General features: G+C 36.7%; 1 protein-coding gene across 2 annotated transcripts in view; it reads right to left on the bottom strand.

Annotated features, from left to right (window-relative positions):
- The window catches only part of VPS45 (vacuolar protein sorting 45 homolog), a 66,689-nt gene that overhangs the window by 28,654 nt on the left and 18,992 nt on the right, over window positions 1-19,043 (bottom strand). For both annotated transcript variants that reach the window (XM_057721898.1, XM_057721889.1), the window contains exons 11-14: window positions 15,518-15,676; window positions 15,194-15,301; window positions 14,260-14,381; window positions 1,438-1,569 (exon numbers count right to left, since the gene is read on the bottom strand). In XM_057721898.1, the coding sequence (XP_057577881.1) occupies window positions 1,438-1,569; window positions 14,260-14,381; window positions 15,194-15,301; window positions 15,518-15,676 (521 nt within the window). The remainder of the gene's footprint in view (window positions 1-1,437; window positions 1,570-14,259; window positions 14,382-15,193; window positions 15,302-15,517; window positions 15,677-19,043) is intronic.

Raw genomic sequence — 19,043 nt, 5'->3', positions numbered from 1 at the left:
ATCAAAGGCAGAAATCACTGGTAATTTTGACTACATAAAAGTAAAAAAAAGAAAAGTTTTATACAACAAAACACTGTGAATAATATAAAACAAAAATACCAAATAGAGGAAAATATATTTTGCAACTATGTAACAGACAAATGGTCAATATCCTTAATTATACAGATATAATTCTCGCAAAGGATATGAACTGGCAATTCACAAAAAGAAATATATAAATAGCCAGTGAGCTCTGGAAATTGACAAAGAGGTTAACTAATTTGCCTAAATCCACAAAAATAGTAAGAGGGAAAGATTTGAATCCAGCCAATCTTACCTTTCAATTAATATTTGTTTAATGAATGAATGATTACATATTTAAGACTATAAGATGTTTTCATCATAGACTACAAAATGCAGGTTATGAAAAAGAATATACAAGGATGCAAATATAACACAAAGTGAAGAAGTACACAAACACCTCTAATGCTTCCCTGTGTGTCTATGCATACATGGCTCAGCATGGGTCTCTCAGGGTCCCTAGTCATCAAATTTAGCATCATGTCAAGGTCTCTAGTTTCCTCTTCATCCTCTGTCTTTCCTACTTTTAGCTTCCAAATTAATCTTCCTAAAATGCTATGACCTTCTTGTTATTTTACTGCTTAAAAAGTTTCAATGATTCCTTATCTTCTATACAAGAAAGTAGAAAAAAATTCCTCAGCATGGAATTCAAGGCCTTCCACAATTATGGCATTCAATCAACCTTTTCACTTATTACACACACATTCCAGCTAGTTCACTACTTGCTGTTCTTTTTCTAAGTATGCTGCCTATAGCTTTCTGTAACCTGTTCATGTGGTTAAATCTGCCTAGAATGTGCTCTCCCTCCATAGGTCCAGTTTTTATCCAAGGCTCAGTTTATACACTAGCTTCTCCATGAAACACTTGCTGGTTTCTCTTAGCCACTCTGAGAACCCATGACTCTTTTACCTCTCTCTCCAAGCACTTATTTTCTTATTTTTTATGTTCTATCTTTCCTCATAGACTATGACTTACTTGAGGCAGGATCTTTATCCTTTTCGTCTTTGTATTCTTCTTACTAAATATTTACTGAATGAATGTACTTAATCAACAAAACAGGAAAATTCACAGAATTCAACACTATTACGTTTGGGTATCTCTAAAGTGCCTGTCTGTTCTCTGAACATAGGAAACAAAATTATTAACATTGCAGGTTGGTCCTTACTTTCCAGGTCTTTGACTGAATTAAGAGATTTATGAACTTAATGGAGTATAGCTCCTTCATCTCACACAAACTCTAAATTATTCTATGAACTGATGCATTTCAGTCTATAGCAGTTTGGTCAGTATTCACCTTACTTTTCCTACATGAAAGGAATCTAAGCCTTCCCCTCTGGGAAAGGGGAAAAAGTTATAGGACTGAATATTCTCCCTTACCTTTTCGTGTTGTGCACAGTGGTTCCTCCCAGGACAATCCTCACTCCAGGAGTGGTACGGTTCAGGTTATAAACTGTTAGAGCCTCTTCATAGGTGGCTCCTCCAATTATAAACACAACGATATCCTGAGGTCTGCAATAATGAAAAAAGTTAATATCACAGGATAAGAGGGGAAAAAAGGCAAAGATTTGCTATTACTATTACATACACAGTTTTAATTTCTGAATCTTTCTTTTTTGGTAAAGGAAGCAGAATTACAGCAGAATAGGATAAAAGGTTTAAAAAAAGTTTTAATTATCTGAAATTGGCAGGAAACAGAGCAGGAAATGCTGAATAGTGATTTGCTTTCTGTTTATGAGCGGATGTCTTATAATTTCTGTGCTGTGAATTTCAGAATAGCACAATAGTGTTTGCTGGAACCAAATGTAGAAATATTCTTTTATACTCAAGCGGCTGAAGAGTACTTCACTCTGATATGATATCAATATAGCAGTAATTTATGCTTGTACTACATATCTCTTTTCATGTATAAGCCCTTCGTCAAACACTTAGTACAGAGTCATTACAATGGCCTCTGTCCAAGGACCTTGAAGTATTTTGGAAAGTACTGGTATATTTGGATGTCCCCATAAACACAGGAACTGGAAACATTTAGTATTATGAGTGCAAAAAAAGAATGGGATACATAAATTAATGGTGCTTCTAGAACTCCACCTTTTCTTAAAATCTTTGTTCCTCAATCCTTTGATAAACCAAGAAAAAGAAACCATGGAAACAAATAAACAAAAAACCCGTGGGTGTAATTTTGATATTGGACATGCTGACACATCAGCTCAGTCACAAGCCTCATTTAGGTCATATTGTGTAGTTTTACTGTGTTTCAATCTTTATCAAAATGGCTTCATAACAAAAGTGAGTGGGACTTCCCTGGTGGTGCAGTGGTTCAGAATCCACCTGCCAATGCAGAGGACACGGCTTCAATCCCTAGTCCGGGAAGATCCCACATGCTGTGGAGCAAATAAGCCCGTGTGCACAACTATTGGGCCTGTGCTCTAGAGCCCACGCACCACAACTACTGAGCCCATGTGCTGCAACTACTGAAGCCCGAGTGCCTAGAGCCGTGCTCCGTGACAAGAGAAGCCACGGCAATGAGAAGCCCACGCGCTGCAACGAAGAGTAGTCCTCACTCACAAGTTAGAGAAAGCCTGTGTACAGCAATAAAGACCCAATGCAGCCAATTTAAAAAAAAAAGTGAGCAGTCCTCATATTAGATCCTTCTGTAGATATGAACAAGAAGGAGATCACACTATTTTCAAAACTGTGAAAGGTTGCCTTGTTTTTCTTTTCTCATGCCATTAAGAGAAGGTAAAATTACTTAATCTTAGTAGGCAAGTAATCTTGTTAAATCACTTACTGGACATTATGTACAAAGACATCAAGCAGAAACATCCATTTTGGAGGTTACAGCACAAAACTAAATAGAAACATCTTTAGTCAAATGACATACATGCTTATGTATAAATTGTGAAAAAAAGACCAAGGCAAACAACCCTACATTTCCTTTCTGTTTGTCTCTCTGTCTCTTTCTAAAGCACCTTGAAGGAATCACTGAGAGAGTATTTGTTCTTGTGGGACCTCATGGAGACAGAATCAGATATTGTGGCTATTTAAAAATGTTTGGGTGCAGCCACTATGGAAAACAGTATGGAGCTTCCTCAAAAAACTAAAAATAGAGTTGTCATATGATACAGTGACCCCACTCCTGGCACATACCCAGATGAAACTATTAATTCAAAAAGATACATGCACCCCTATGTTCATAGCAGCACTATTCACAATAGTCAAGACATGGAAGCACTCTAAATGTCCATCGACAGATGAATGGATAGAGAAGATGTAATACATATACACAATAGATTACTATTCAGCCATAAGAAAGAATGAAATAATGCCATTTCAGCAGCATGGATGGATAAGTGAAGTAAGTCAGAAAGAGAAAGACAAATACCATATGATATCACTTATACGTGGAATCTAAAATATGACACAAATGAACTTATCTATGAAATAGAAACAGATTCACAGATACAGAGAACAGATTTGTGGCTGCCAAGGGGGGAGGAGGGATGGGGAAGCCATGGACTGGGAATTTGGGATTAGTAGATGCAAACTATTACATATAGAATGGATAAACAACAAGGTGGTACTGTATAGCACAGGGAACTATATTCAGTATCCTGTGATAAACCATAATGGAAAAGAATACAAGATATAAAAAAAGAATGTGTATATGTGTGTGTATATATATATATATATATATATATATATATATATATACATCTGAATCGCTTTGCTGTACAGCAGAAATTAACACAACATTGTAAATCAAATATACTTCAATTAAAAAAAAAAACTTAAAAAAAAAACCAACAGGGCTTCTCTGGTGGTGCAGTGGTTAAGAATCCACCTGCCAATGCAGGGAACATGGGTTCGAGGCCTGGGCTGGGAAGATCCCACATGCCGCGGAGCACTAAGCCTGTGTGCCACAACTATTGAGCCTGCGCTCTAGAGCCCACGAGCCACAACTGTTGTGCCCATGTGCCGCAACTCCTGAAGCCCGCATGCTTAGAGCCTGTGCTCTGCAACAAAAGAAGCCACTGCAATGAGAAGCACGCCCATTGCAACAAAGAATAGCCCCCGCTCGCCACAACTAGAGAAAGCCTGAGGGCAGCAATGAAGATCCAATGCAGACAATAAATAAATAAATGAATAAATAAATTTTTAAAAATAAATAAATAAATGTTCGGATGATCTCTGAATCGCAGAGATACTCAACAAAGGCTCCCAATGATGAAGGCATGGTTATTTTCCAATTGATTCAACAGAGTCAGTTACTACATTCCTCTGTGAACCTGGGACTTAAAATCATGCCTTTGAAATGTTACTTTTTAAGACAAGATAAACTTCATTCAAATCTACCCACCTGAAACAATGTATTTAGCATTACAATGCTTTAAGTGTTACATAGTGTTATATATTCTACAATCATTTTTTGTTATTTTAAAATATTCTGTTTTGGGGACTTCCCTGGCTGTCCTGTGGTTTGGATTCTGTGTTTCCACTGCAGGGGGTCTTGGTTTCATCCCTGGTCCGCGAACTAAGCTCCTGCAAGCTGCACAGCACAGCCAAAAATAAATAAATAATAAAATAAAATATCTGTTTTTGACTTGATAAATGTTTGCACATGGTATAATATAAAAAAGGGTATATTGTAAAAAAAGAAAAAAGCAAGTTTCCTTTTCACCTCAGTCCTCTTGCACCTGTTTCTCTCTAGAGGCAAACACTATCACTCATCTCTTACGTACATCCTTTCAGAGATACTATCTATATTTACAAATGTATATATTTATATTATAAGATACATGCATATATATGTCTATATTTAATATGTATTTTATATACAGTTTATAAACTGCATTTTATATGCAGTTGTGTGGACATATTGTGCATTTTAAATTTTGGTAGATATCTCCAAGGTGCTCCACAGATGTCATTCTACTAGAAATTCAGGAAAGTGTCTATTTTCCACATTCTGTCAGTACTGTGTATTATCAAGGCTTTTGGTCCTTTTAAAGTATGTTGATCTCTTGCCCCTCTTCAATACATTTTCTTTACTTGATTTCCAGGACATCACAGCCTTTTGGTTTTCTTCCTACTTCATTAGTTGACATTTTTCAGTGTCCCCTGATGGTCTCATCTCATCTCCCTGACCTCTTAATGGTGGAGTGTCCAGAAACCAATCACTGGTCCTCCTTTCTTCTTGATCTACACTTACTCCCTCGATCTGTCTCATGCAGTAGCCATTAGCCACATATGGCTATTTAAATTTAAATTAAAATAAAATAAAAAATGCAGTTCCTTGGTGGAACTAGCCATATTTCAAGTGCTCAACAGTTACATGTAGCTAGCAGGTACCTTGTTAGATAGCATGGATATAGTATATTTCCATCATTGTACAAAGTTCTAATGAACTGCACTTCCCTAGATCTCACTCAGTTTTGTGGTTTTTAAATACATTTATCTGCTGATGACTCCCAAATCTCTATCGCCAGTCCAGACCTCTCTCCTAAAAGCTAGACTTAAGTATCTGTCTATCTGACATTTCTACCTGGCTGTTTAGCTTATTTCTGAACTCAGTGTGTTCAAAACCCTAATCTTCTCCCCCAAGCTTGTTCCAGATATAGCTCTCCCCATCTCAGTTGATGGCCAATCTATCTTTCACTTGCTTAGTACAAAAACTTTGGAGCCATCCTAACTTCTCCTTTATGACTGGAGTGAAGCATATAAGTTGGAGATATAGCAAGAGGAAGAAAGGGAGAATCTTGAATCTTATAGGCAAGGGGGGATCACCGAAGGGTTTTAACAGGTCACCATGATCAAATTTGCTTTTTTGAAGGATAATTTTGGCAGTTACGTGAGAATGAATTGGGGTTGCTGGTGGGAAAATTTGGAGAACAAAAGGCTACTGTAAGACTTCTGGGAAGATATGATAAAAGTTGGAACTAAAGAAATACCAGAAGTGGAGGGGAAGCATTGGATGTAGAAGACACAAAAAATGTAGACTCTTCAGTATTTTGTCAATGATCAAATGTGAAGGATGAGAATAAAGAAGAACTTTAAGTATTCTGGTTTTGGTGACTAGGTATAGTGGCTTGAGAACAAAGAAAGCAAGACTGACTGAGTTAAAGGAAGACAAAAATATGCTGTTTTTGAGATACCTGTGGAACATCCCAATGGAGACATCCACCAGACATCTGGACGTTGAGACCTGTTGATTTCCCTGAATACAGGGGGCCGCTGAAGCCGTAGGAATAGATGAGTTCTACCTAGGGAGATCATGTAGAATGAGAAGAGAACCAAAAGACAGAGTTTGAGAGGATTCTTTAACATCTATAGGATAAGCAAGAAGAGTAGCTAGCAAAGGCAACTGAGAAGGAAACTGTCAGAAAGGTAGGAAGAGAACCATAAGGGAGAGGTCAAGGGACAAGTGACTTTTAAGAACAGGTTGGTTAAGTGTTAAATGCAGTAGTTAGGTAAATAAGTGAGGCCTGAAAGAGACCACGGTGCACATTCTTGCAAAGTGATTTTGCAAGAAAAGTTTCAGTGTATTATAATGGAGCAAGAAGCCAGGGTACATGGATTGAAGAGGTGAGAAGTGAAGACAGTGACTTTTTCCAAGAAGCCTGACTGTGAAGGGAAGATAGGTTAGAGGAGAAACCCAGGCTCGAGGGCTTTACATTTATTACTTAACAGGAGAAACTTGAGTATGTGTGGAGCCTGTGGGAAAATAATTAGAGGAAGACAAGCTGAAAATACAGAGGAAGGAAGGAGAGGGAGAGAAAGAGAGAAAGTGCAAATAATTACAAGAAAGGCTTCAGAAGAGATGGTAGGAGTCTAAAACGAATGCTGGCAGAGAGGTTAGTTCTAAATAGAAAAAGAGGATGTATTTCTTTTAGAATGAAAGAAGGAGATTAAGTTCAAAAACATGGGGGCTAGACACTGAGGGAGCCAATGTCTGACAGACTCAATACTTTCCACTGTGAAGTAGGAAACACTGGTGTGGGTTAGGTGACTTGGAGATTATGGAAAACATTCTTCACTGATGTGGTGAATGAGACAGAGAGAGAACTAAGGATACATAAGTTTGACTGAGTAACCCTGAAGGCCCAAGTGAGGTGAGAAACAATGAATCTGTACTGGCCCCAATCTCTAGTTTGTATGATTTCCTCTAATAGCACAGAGAAGTAGATATGAGCCTTAAGGCTAAGTTATTAATCCAATATTAATCTCATGCTTTAGGCTGCAGGGAAGGAGGTTCTTTATAAACTTATAGGAAAGCATTACCACGAATGACTACCATTTTCTACACTATCAAGGTTTTTTCCTTCAAGTCTTTGCCTGCAGTTACTGGCCAGCTTTTTCTTGCTGAAAAAGGTCATTTGCTTAAAGAAGAGCTGTGTAATTGTGATAGTAATATTTTTCTACCAAGTATGATGAACTCTCAATATATTTGGGGGCTGAATATTCAGGCAAAATACAGGTTCTTTTTCTATATCTGATCTGTGTTGTTTCAATTCTCACTAATATTTCTAAAGAAGGGGAAGGGGAATATGACCATCTAAAACTCAAGTTCATTTCTTGTCAGGATCTTGAGGGGTATGTTTCATAAGAAAGGGATCAAATAAACGACAACTGGTTGCAATTTTAAAAATGGATATGAGTCCCTGTAACTTTTACTGTAGTATTACCCTCATGAATATACACTAAATTCCTAAGGATATACATTTTAATTCTTCCCACTATATTGGTTCTAGAGGTACCAATGATCTGAGATAATAATGGCTTCTCAAGTGCAGTCCCAACTGGATTAATATTCATTAAAGGATGAGTTCTGTGGGAAAAAAATTCCAGCGATATAAGAATGGCCATCAAGGAGGCAGAGGATACTCTGCCAACAGTTTGGTCTATGTTGTAACTATCTAGGGTCAGCCCAGGCGGAAAACAAGAGAAAAGAAAAAAAGGCAGTTACAGTATTCAGAAATAATAAAATCCTCAAAACTGAAATGAGTTTTTGTGCCTGAAAATGAGTATTTTTTACAGTAACATTCCATAAGCAGTGCTCTTTACCTTGAGGGACAAATCTAGCCTGAGACCCATTATGAAGTATTTACCTTGAGTAAATACTCATGAATTACACATTTTACTTCATTAAGAAGAAGAGAAGTAGGTTCCTCCCTTACAGGGCGACAGTGACTGATGAGAGGAACTAGACAGTAACACTTTGGTTTTGATCTCCTGATCTGATAAGTCAATTTAAAAAGCAGCTGAGCAGGGTAAGAAGGATCACCCTGGGAAACAATGTTGCTTTTCCATAGCTGCCCTCTGCCCATCACCTGCCTCTACAGTACATCTCTTTCTTATGGAAAAGAACCGTACCAAGAAGGAATAAGTTCAAGCGGGTTTCTAGCATAGCCAGAGAATGCTGTCCTTTAGTCTGATAATTTCAGGGTGCCAGAGTATTTTCGTATTGTTGGAGAGGGAAGAAAACATCACGGGTGGTAACTGTGGGTGTAGGTTATATCAATGTAAGGACAAAACTTACATACAGGGATAGGCTCTTAGAACTTGACTCAGTTGTGTACCTAACAAAGATGACTATGTCACATTTGGTTATGAAAACATTAATAAATGTTTTCCTGAGCCTCCTACTACTTAGGCTGGCTTAAGGAGGAACACTGGTGAAAAAAAATTTAAAAAAAACATCCCTGACATTTTTCCTTTTAATTCCTTTCCCTGGTGAATTTTAAAAGTAGATGTTCTGATGAGGCCAACAGTAAAACATACAGCAAATCATTTTTATATGATGGTTGAAGCTAAGTGGAATATACAAGTTCAATTCTTTGTACACATCTTCCTGTGCTCTGTAATTCACCATAGCAACCAAAAGCACTAATTAATGCAGATAGCAGACATTAGAAAACAGCAGTCTGTTCATGCTGTATATAGATACACAAGGATACCTTGAGAACCCAACTAATTTATACCCTATTTTATTAGAAAAATAAACAAAAAAAATTTCACATATAGTGTTTCTGGAAATCATTACTTTAATCATTAAGTTAAACAGAAAAACAAACTTTTAAGAGGCAATATTTTGTCTACATTGGGGACAGTTACACTTATGGATAAAATTCAAATTTTTGAATGTAGTGCTTACAGATGGTAAAGATCCTATGAGCTGACTATAGGGAAAAAAGCCAATGAGAAAGGACTGCTGCTTTCATAGAAACAAAAACAATAAGATTCTACTAAATTTGTATAAATGTGAAAGAGCACTCCCTTTTTGAATTGACTAATTCTGGAATGCATGACCAGATAGCTCCATTTTCTCACCAAATGTCTAAGTTGCTTGTTTTTATCAGGGATAAGAAGCAACTCTGGAGTGAGAAAAAAAAAATTAGCCAGATAAATAGGATTTGTGGGAGTCCCATCTATGGAGAAAGATCAAACCCAATTTGTGGATATAGCTATACTGCCAAATGGGTTAACCACTAACTTAAAGCTAAGGGCTAAAACATTTCTACAATTGTTCGTGGTTTTGCGAAGTTGTGTTCTTGCCAGATCTCCTTTGATATCTTCTAATATCACAATAACAACAAAATGAGGACGTTCTATCATGATGAGACCTAACTTAACCATAAAGATGACTAAAATCAATGACTCTTTTAAATGTGATGACCCAGGGTGAAGACGATGACTAGAGCTGAGGGTGGGGCTAAGTGAATACAGAGCCAAAATACTATAAAGGCAAACTACAAAAATCAAAAATTTCTGGTAACTTCAACCAAATTTATTCCCTAGTTTAAATTTTCCAGCTGTAAATCTTGTCATATCAACAACTACAGATGCCTACTAAGAAATCTGACAAATATCCACTGAACATCTATATGAAAAGCACTTTGTTAAATATTATGAAAAAACCCCAATATTAAAAAAACATAGTTCTTACTCCACGATTAAGTTCTTACTTAATACAATACTCAGTGGGAACGATAGATATGTATACAACTAACTACTTCCTCAATATCTGGAGGTAACCATTATTAACAATTTCTTATTTATTCTTTCAGAAATATTTACTGTATACATAAACATATGTGTTCGCATATATATATTATATATGTGTAGTCAAGCACAGACTTATTTATATACACCAATGTACACAATCACAATTATGTTCATATACAGTTTTTTTTACACAAAAGGGATATTATAGCATCTTGATTTTCTAATATATCTTAGAAAGTTTTGATATCACCCCATGAAGAGTTATGCCATTTCTTAAGAAGAACTGCACAGTAATGTACTGTAATTTAGGTAACCAGTTTTCTATTGATAAATATTTAGCTTGTTTCTGGTTTTTTTTTCACCATTGCAAATAATGTTTTGGTAAATATTCTTGTATACATGTCTTTGTGTACTTGTGCCAGTATATCTACACGGCAAACTTTAAGTGAATTGTTTACTAGGTCTCTTCAAGTCCTCTGCAGTCTTCTTTCTGTTAGACAGGGCCAGGAGGTGGCAAAGGTATCTTCTGTGTCCCCTACTATAGTTTCACAACCATTTCTCTGCCTTCTTCAAAATTTCCACTATCTTAGAAGCTCATGATGTAGTTGCACTGTTTTCTCCTGACCTGCTTTCCTGGTCACTTTCTTATTCCCTGAAGACTTTAGCTCTGGTTTCTGTCCTCCTTTTCACCCCTGCTCCTTTCAAGATCTTCAGTGACTTTAACATCAGTGTGGATTACTCATCTCACATCGCGGTCTCCTCACCCACACTGATTTGTTCTTCCATCCCTCACAGCCACCAACATCCATGATTAAAACGTAAGCTTTTTCATTACAAGTACCTGCAGTATGAAATCTTGAATTCAAGACCTCTTTCTCTAATAACCACTCCAACTTTTAGTTCACTTATGCTAATACCTCTACTGTAATAATTCTTTGACCTCATCAATACCTCCAATTCATTCAACAATATTTTTTTCACTCTCCAATACCCTCCTTCTTTTTTCATTTCCCAAAATTCTGGTTGGACCTAGCTATCAGCCTTCTCCTCGTTTAGTGTAGCTAAAAGTTGCTAGAGAAAACCACACAACTAGGCTCATGGGCTGTATTTTAAATTAATGACCACAAAACTCCAATGGGCACTCAATCTTGTCTAAAGGTCCTACTTACATTTCCTTAGTAAATGTGATTCCAAGCCTACAAGATAACAATTTCACAATGTTTTCTCTTTTTATCCTGTACCTTAGCTGGTAACTTGACGTCATATTTTACTGAGAAAATAGAAGTAGTCAGACAAGATGGCCCCCATGTTCTCATCATCAAAGCTGTTACAGTGAAAGAAGTATCTCTGCTTCTATCAAAATCTCCTCTGCTTGTGTTCTGGAGCCCCTACAGACTTCACTTCTGCAACTCTGCCTCTTTCTCTTCTGCATTACCTAGTTTTCTTTAGGATAATTCTCATCAGATTATAAGTATGCTCTAGAATCTCTCTTTCCCCTGAGACCACAATCTCTTCTAGCTACGATCCCATTCTCTGACCCTTTAAGTAAAATTTTAAAAAGTGTTACATACGTTTGTTATCTCCATTTTATCTTATCTCTTGTAACCGTCTGTAATTTGGCTTCTAGAAGAAGCCTTTTTTATGTCTCAGAAGACTGATCTCAGGTAACCAGTCACTCCTTGATCTTTATGACACCAAGCTTTTCTGGTTTTCCTCCCATCTTTCTGTCTCTTTTTCAGTCCCCATTGCTGACTCCACATCCCCTCTTCATTCTTAGTCCTGCGTTTTCCCATTCTATGCTCTCTCCCTAAGTGATCTAGTCTAGTTCCATGGCTTTAAATCACCAAAATCTTGTTGACTTCCAATTTAGCATCGAATATTTCCACTTGATTATCTAATAGGCACCTGCAGTTTAACAACAAAACTCTTGATTTCCCCCCAAAACCTGAGAGTTATTCTTGACTCCTCTCTGACCCTTGTCCCATTACTATACTCCATTAAATAAGTCTGTTGATTCTACCTTCTCTCCCAGGCTCCTTATCCAAAGCACTTTCATTTCTTACCTGGACTATTGCAGCCACCTCCTAAGTAGTCTTTCTACTTCTAATTTTGCTTTCAATAATCCATTCTCCCTACAAGGTGATCTTTTAATACACATAATTCAGTTTATGTCACTTGAATGCTTAAAGCTCTTCAATGGCTTCCTATGACATTTAAAATTAAAAAAAAAAACCCTCTTTACCAGGGCCTATAAGACCCTATGTAATCCAGCCCTACTTATCTTCTCAACTTCTTATTTCCTCCTTACTTGCTATGCTCCAACCACACTGGACTTCCTTCTGTTCCACGAACTTGCCAAGTTTTCTTTCTTTGAGGACTTTGTTCTGCTTATGATGCTTTTCCTCCTAATCATTATGTGATTGGTTCTTCCTTGTAATTCAGAACTCTTAAATATTACTTCTTAAGAGAGGATTTTTCCACCTAAAGGAGCCCTCCTCGCCTCTACAAAGTTACTTTGTAGCTTATTACCCTATTTATTTCCTCAATAGCACTAATTTCATTCAAATTATATTCTTTGTTTACTAGTTTACTGTCTGTCTCCTTCATGTAAGTTCCTTGAGGGCAGGTACTTTGTCTTTCCTGTCACTTCTATTTTTCCAGCATCTACCGCAGTTCTTGACATACTAAAGGCATTCAAATATTTGTTATATAAAAGGATGAAGTAACTGAATTATTAACTATATATATATTTAGGCAATAGTGACAAATGCTAACAGATACCGACAACTGATAGATGTGCATTTTGTTGGAAGAGCATCATTTTGAACTTTGCTTGAAAATGAATTCCCCAAACTAGAAAGGTTTGCTGACATGAACTAATCATCCACAATATACTCTTCTGGTGGTCTACTATGTCCCTTTAACAATAAGTGGCTAAAGGGAGGGAATACGAGGATATGTGTATAAAAACAGATGATTGAACCTGGTGTACCCCCCCCCCAAAAAAAAAAAATAAGTGGCTAATTTCTTGTTCAATAATTCTTATCTGAAATTAATAAGAAAATCAATATTTTTATTTTTATCATGTTAATTAGACAGCTATTTAATAGAGTTACACTGTTTCTCAAAAAGCCTCTCAGATAGGTCAATAGCTTTGGGCTGGTTTTCATTCTTACCACTTAGCTGACATTTCTAAATTTTGATGCCAAATGAGTACACTCTCTGAATTTAACCCCAGATGTTCTGCTTCTCAACCTTGGATTTTTAAAGATTTTTTTTTTCTGTTCTGTTACCAAATTATAGTTTTTTTGTTTTTGTTTTTGTTTTAGGAAAAAAAGTAAAAAAATATAGTTTATCATACAAGAGTTATTTATGTACCTCAAAACATTTTTCTCCTTTCGGAAATTCATTATATTTGTAAAACACTATTCTTCCAAGCTCTTAGATTATGATTAGCTGAAATAATAGAAGAATTATACCAACAGTAATAATTCTCCCATCAACCTATCCAATAGGATTCAGCTACATATATTAGGCTCTTTATAATATGTGATCCCAATAAAAAATACACAAGAATATAATTTATAACTAGGTAGAATTTGTGTACATTTAAAACTTCAGGTTGGCCTATGTAAGTTGTTCTGGACAAGTTTTGTTTTTATTAAAACTAACAAACCACTGGATTAAAATGACAATTAATTGCTTCCTTCAGCATACACCCCAAAAGAAAGCCATCCTTTTCTCCTGTGTGACAATAGGCCTTCGTTAATTAGGTCTCAGTTTGTATGCTGGCCACATTTGGCAAAATCCAGTCCTCACCAAAAATAGTAACAACCTGCTCTGGATGGCAATCAAACAGCAAATCTATTTTCAGCTTTAATGTTTGAAACTCTGAACGCTAGATGCCATAGAACTGAACCTTAAATGGCATAAGTAAACTGGTCTGATACTAAAGGACATGACACAAGTATTTGGGGCGTTCCAAAACACATCCTTCTTCATTCCGAAAGAAATAATGTTTCAGGCTTAGTAGGGGAATCTGACACATGTAAAATCAAAAGAATCTTACAACTGAAACAAATGGGGAAGAAAGAGTAGAATGATATAACCTTTGCTGTAGTCCCTTACATTACCCTAAATTTCCTATTTTCTCAGTGTTTCTGGTTTTTATTATTAATATCTTTGTTATCTTACCTGTCTCTGAGTGTGCTGGGGCCTAGATAAGGATACAGGTTTTCCTTAAGCTTTCCTTTGATGAGATGGTCCAGGGTCTCATGTAAGAAAGGTTGATGCTGAGTATATACATTTTCTACTCCCTAAGGGGGAAATGGTTCTTACGTCATTTTTTTTTTTGAAACTTGCAATATAACAGTTAATGATACTCACATCAGAAGAGGACATGCACTCAATAGATTTTTCATGGGACAATAGTCAAGCAGGAGTTTTAGGAGAATTTTACAGTTAATTATTTTCATCAATTAGAAATGTGACAATCTTATGAAAATACTCTGTAATTTAAGGCTAGTTATTACAAAGAAATTTTTAAAATGCAATTGCTTAAATCCTTTATCATCTCTTCACTGACTCTCATTTTTTTGTAAAAATATTATATGATAGATAGAGTAAATAAAAGAAAAGGACTATGTAGCAAAGGAGACTAGAAACACTCAGGAAAATGGGAAAAGCTCCAGGACACATAAGAAAGGCTAGCAGATTAAAACTAATTTTTGACCATTTTAAGAAAACAGGTTGGTATTTTTAAAAGATCTACAATTGTTTGCTTCATCTTTAATTTCCGTCAAAGAAAAACTACCTAACAAATCTTAAATTATAAACAAATGGAGTAAAATAGTGATGACTAACAGAACTGTCTGCCTTTTTACTCTTGGGTATTTCCTGGAATATCTCATTATTCCCTTCTCAGCTATTTGGGCCAATGCTGATGCTGTTCCAATACAGAAAGTATTTAAAGAAAAGGTTTGAAGAGGATGTCTGCTTTAATTTCATTTAATTGACATAGTACTAAATCAGCAGCAAGCCTGAAGTTATTTTGAAGATCATACTCATTCACTCTCAGCTTTAGGGGCTTCAACTGTTCCTCATTCAGGGAAGCACAGAGATATCATACCTTCAATCCTTTGAGGAACTGTTTGGTAATAGCCACAGCATCTTTGGGGCTGAAGAGGTCACTTCCTCTGACCCGTTTACCACCATATTCAACAACTGCAGACACAAGCTTTTAAGAAAAAAAAAAAAAAGAGAGAGAGAGAGAAACAACCTCTTATTACTTGGGGAACAGGAAGAAAATAACTTTATTAAGGAAATGAAGACATGAGAAGAGAGAATTACACATTTCTGTGAATAAAAACAGTATGACATCATTTGTCAGAGCTAAGGCTATAATAATAGAATTGGTTCCTGTTTGGTGGGATTAATATATAAATCTGGTTACCTTTCGATACTTCTCGGAAACACCTTTATTCCTAAGGTCCATCATTAATCCTGGTAGGCTATTGCTGCTGTGTCGCTCATAATGTAGAGCATAAAGCATCACCAGGCGGGCAGCATCAAACTCGGTCACTCGGGGGTTCTGCAGGAGCCTCTTAACATTCTGAAAAAAGAGAAAACTGATATTTATCCTCCCTTCACTTGGGTGATGTATAATATCTTAGTTCTAGTAATTATTGAAGGGTAGTGATACATCTGACTAAGACACATATGACTAAGATCACTACTAGCAATGTACAGGTCATAGGTTTAGCAACTGTTTCAACTACAGAAAATTCAATGCCTTTTGCCTAAGATAGGAATTATACAAGGACATAAATTCTCATCGTAATTGCTTTAAGACAAATATGAACTTAATTATGGTTATTTCCTCTTTTCTTTCCTTTGATTGGGATGGTCCAGGATCTCATGTAGGAAAGGTTGCAATTTCCTGGCTGAAATAAGGAACACATACTATTTCCACCACTATTTCCACCACTTCAATCAACACAGCACACAAGAGAACTGATCAGTTGACTTGTAAAACTCTACTGCCTTGTTTTAGTGTCAGTGATTGACCAGTGAAATGGAGACAATTTGGTAGAATTCTACACAGGAGGACTGGGCTTAATCCCCAAGAAGCATCATATATAACAATATGTCTCAACATGGCTTACAGAGATATGAGTATGTAACAACATATAATCTCTAAATTGAATACTTATGATCTTAAGAGGGCAGGTACTGACAGCAAAGGAAGTTAGACAAAATCATATTTAGATTGTATTAATCCTCACATTAAGGGACTTCCCTATAGTATAGATTTATATTTATTATGCAGCAGAACAAATTAATTAGAGCCAATACATACTTTTTGATTACTCTCTAAGCATAAGGTACCTATGCCAGGCACTGGAGGGGATACAGAGATGAGCTGGAGACAGTTTCTGTCCTCAGTGAGTTCACAGACAATGGGGTAAAGTGGGATAAAACAAGTATATCTCATTCTGCTCTAAAGTATGTTTCTTAACGCACTTTAGCTCTATGAGATTGGTAAATATGGGAATAGCACAGAAGGCATATTGGTTTATATATAATTTTTCCAGCAGGTTAATATTTAGAAAAGATCAGGGACAAGTTTCTTCTTTAAAGACAAAGCTTTGGGCTTCCCTGGTGGCGCAGTGGTTAAGAATCCGCCTGCCAACGTAGGGGATACATGTTCAATCCCTTGTCTCGGAAGATCCCACATGCCGTGGAGCAACTAAACCCATGTGCCACAACTACTGAACCTGCGCTCTAGAGCCTGTGAGCCACAACTATTGAGCCCATGTGCCACAACTACTGAAGCCCATGCGCCTAGAGCCCGTGCTCCACAAGAGAAGCCACTGCACTGAGAATCCTGCGCACAGCAATGAAGAGTAGCCCCGCTCTCCACAGCTAGAGAAAACCCATATGCAGCAAGGAAGACCCAACACAGCCAAAAATAAATAAATACATACATACATACATACATTTTTAAAAAGTGTAAAGAGGAAGCTTTACCAATATGTTAAGGAAAAAAGATGAAAATCCCACAGAAGTGATTTTTTTAAGAAGTAATTGGTTGGGACGTCCCCCATAGTCCAGTGGTAAAGAATCCACCTTCTAGTGCAGGGGATGTAGGCTCGATCCCTGGTGGTGGAACTAAGATCCCACATGCCCCGGCGCAACTAAACCCGAGCACCACAACTACTGAGCTCACAGGCCTCAACTAGAGAGCCTGTGTGCTGCAAAATACAGAGCCTATGCACTCTGGAACCCATGTGCCACAACTACAGAGAAGACAAAACTAGCAGGCCACAACTAGAGAGAAGCCCGCACGCCTCAAGGAAGATCCTGCAACTAAGACCCGAAACAGCCAAAAAATAAACAATAAATAAATACAATAAGTATTGAGAAAAAAAAAGAAGTAACTGGTTTTGTAGCTTTAAGAACTGCTACGCTTTCCACAATGTTAAGCTATATGGGGAAAGGGCAAGTGCAAATGAAAAGGATACAAAGATATTTCTCTGTGTTAAACAGCAAGACAAAACAATCACCAAAAACTGACTGATATCCCCATATTGTATTTTAATTTTGATGACAAAAGTCTCTATAAGAAGCAAATATTTTTGAGACTTCATATGTTGAAGAATAAAACATGAGTCCCAGGAGTAAAACCACAAAGGATGGTCTGAGTGCATTTCTAGGTGCAAACATCAGTGGAAATTTAACTGTGCTAGCACTTTAATTAGGACTGTTATTATTTTATTAGGGCTTTGATTACAAAGTTATATAGATTTTTCTCTTTTTTTAGTTATATAAATTTTAAGTGATCTGCTTATAACCCTATTTTCCCATAACACTTGTTTATTTTTAGTGCATGATTTTGCAGAATGTGAGGTTTTCTCAGGAACACATATGTGGTATTATAACAGAAACATATGTAGGAAAAACCCCAAAACTGAAAATGAGTGCAATGGGGGAAAGGGGACACAAAGTGAAGAGAAGTTCATCTGGTTACTGAGGAATCAAAAAAGACTTCATGAAGGAGAAGACGTGTACAAAAGGCCTTAAAAACTAAGTTTTGGAATTAGTTTGAGAGACTGAAAGAGATGCTGCTAATAGGAATATGGAAATCAGAGAAAGAAATGAGTTGGGTTGAAAGACTAGTAAGAGCCTTGGAGGGCACTGGGTTCTGAGGATATAACAGCTGACATCTGCACAGTACTCTGCAACTTACAAGATGATTTTACATGCATTTTCTCTTTAGTACTTCACAACAACCAGGTCTAATGTCTAAGAATTCTTCTGTTCACACTAAAGAGGGACTATGATAAAAGGGGGAACCTCCCAGGTAGCTTTCAAGTAGAAAGTTCTCTGGGTAGGATTCCTATTGTTGCTTTTCTGGGTGAACATTTCACTACTATCATCCTTACAGGATCAAAAAGGAATCAATTTCTCTTCTACAGACTTTAACTCTGCAGTCATAAAATTTTCCTTACTTTTTTTTCCTTTTGTGGTAACTTTTCCTCAGAGCAGTGACTAAATACAGACTATTTAGAATATTTGTTCAAATGTTCTACTAATTTCTACTATAATATGGAGAAAGTTCAGGATACAAATCAATCATCAAGTAAAAATACACAGTTTCATATGCATCTCAGTCAACCTGGCATAAGTTTAAAATATCCATCTGGGACTTCTGTTGCCACTTTCTTGTAGGCATCATGTTTCATTTTCTGCCCTGCAGTCACTCTCTTTTTACCTTAAATCTACTCAATCTCTGACTGATATTCAAGTTACAATAAACCTACAAAAACTGGTATGGGGACAGTCAAAGACTATTTGCAGCAATTAGTTTATACCCTTCCTATTTTCTCTAATTACCTTCCCTTAAATCTTGACTCTTGGCTCGGTTTCCCATTAAAAAAATCCAATTCTATTCCTTGAGATTTGGTACGGGTATTTAG

The sequence above is a fragment of the Hippopotamus amphibius genome, chromosome 1 (genome assembly GCF_030028045.1).
Source record: "Hippopotamus amphibius kiboko isolate mHipAmp2 chromosome 1, mHipAmp2.hap2, whole genome shotgun sequence".
NCBI classification, from domain to species: domain Eukaryota; kingdom Metazoa; phylum Chordata; class Mammalia; order Artiodactyla; family Hippopotamidae; genus Hippopotamus; species Hippopotamus amphibius.
The sequence above is the reverse complement of the archived record's forward strand: the minus strand, read 5'-3'. Positions and strand labels throughout refer to the sequence as shown.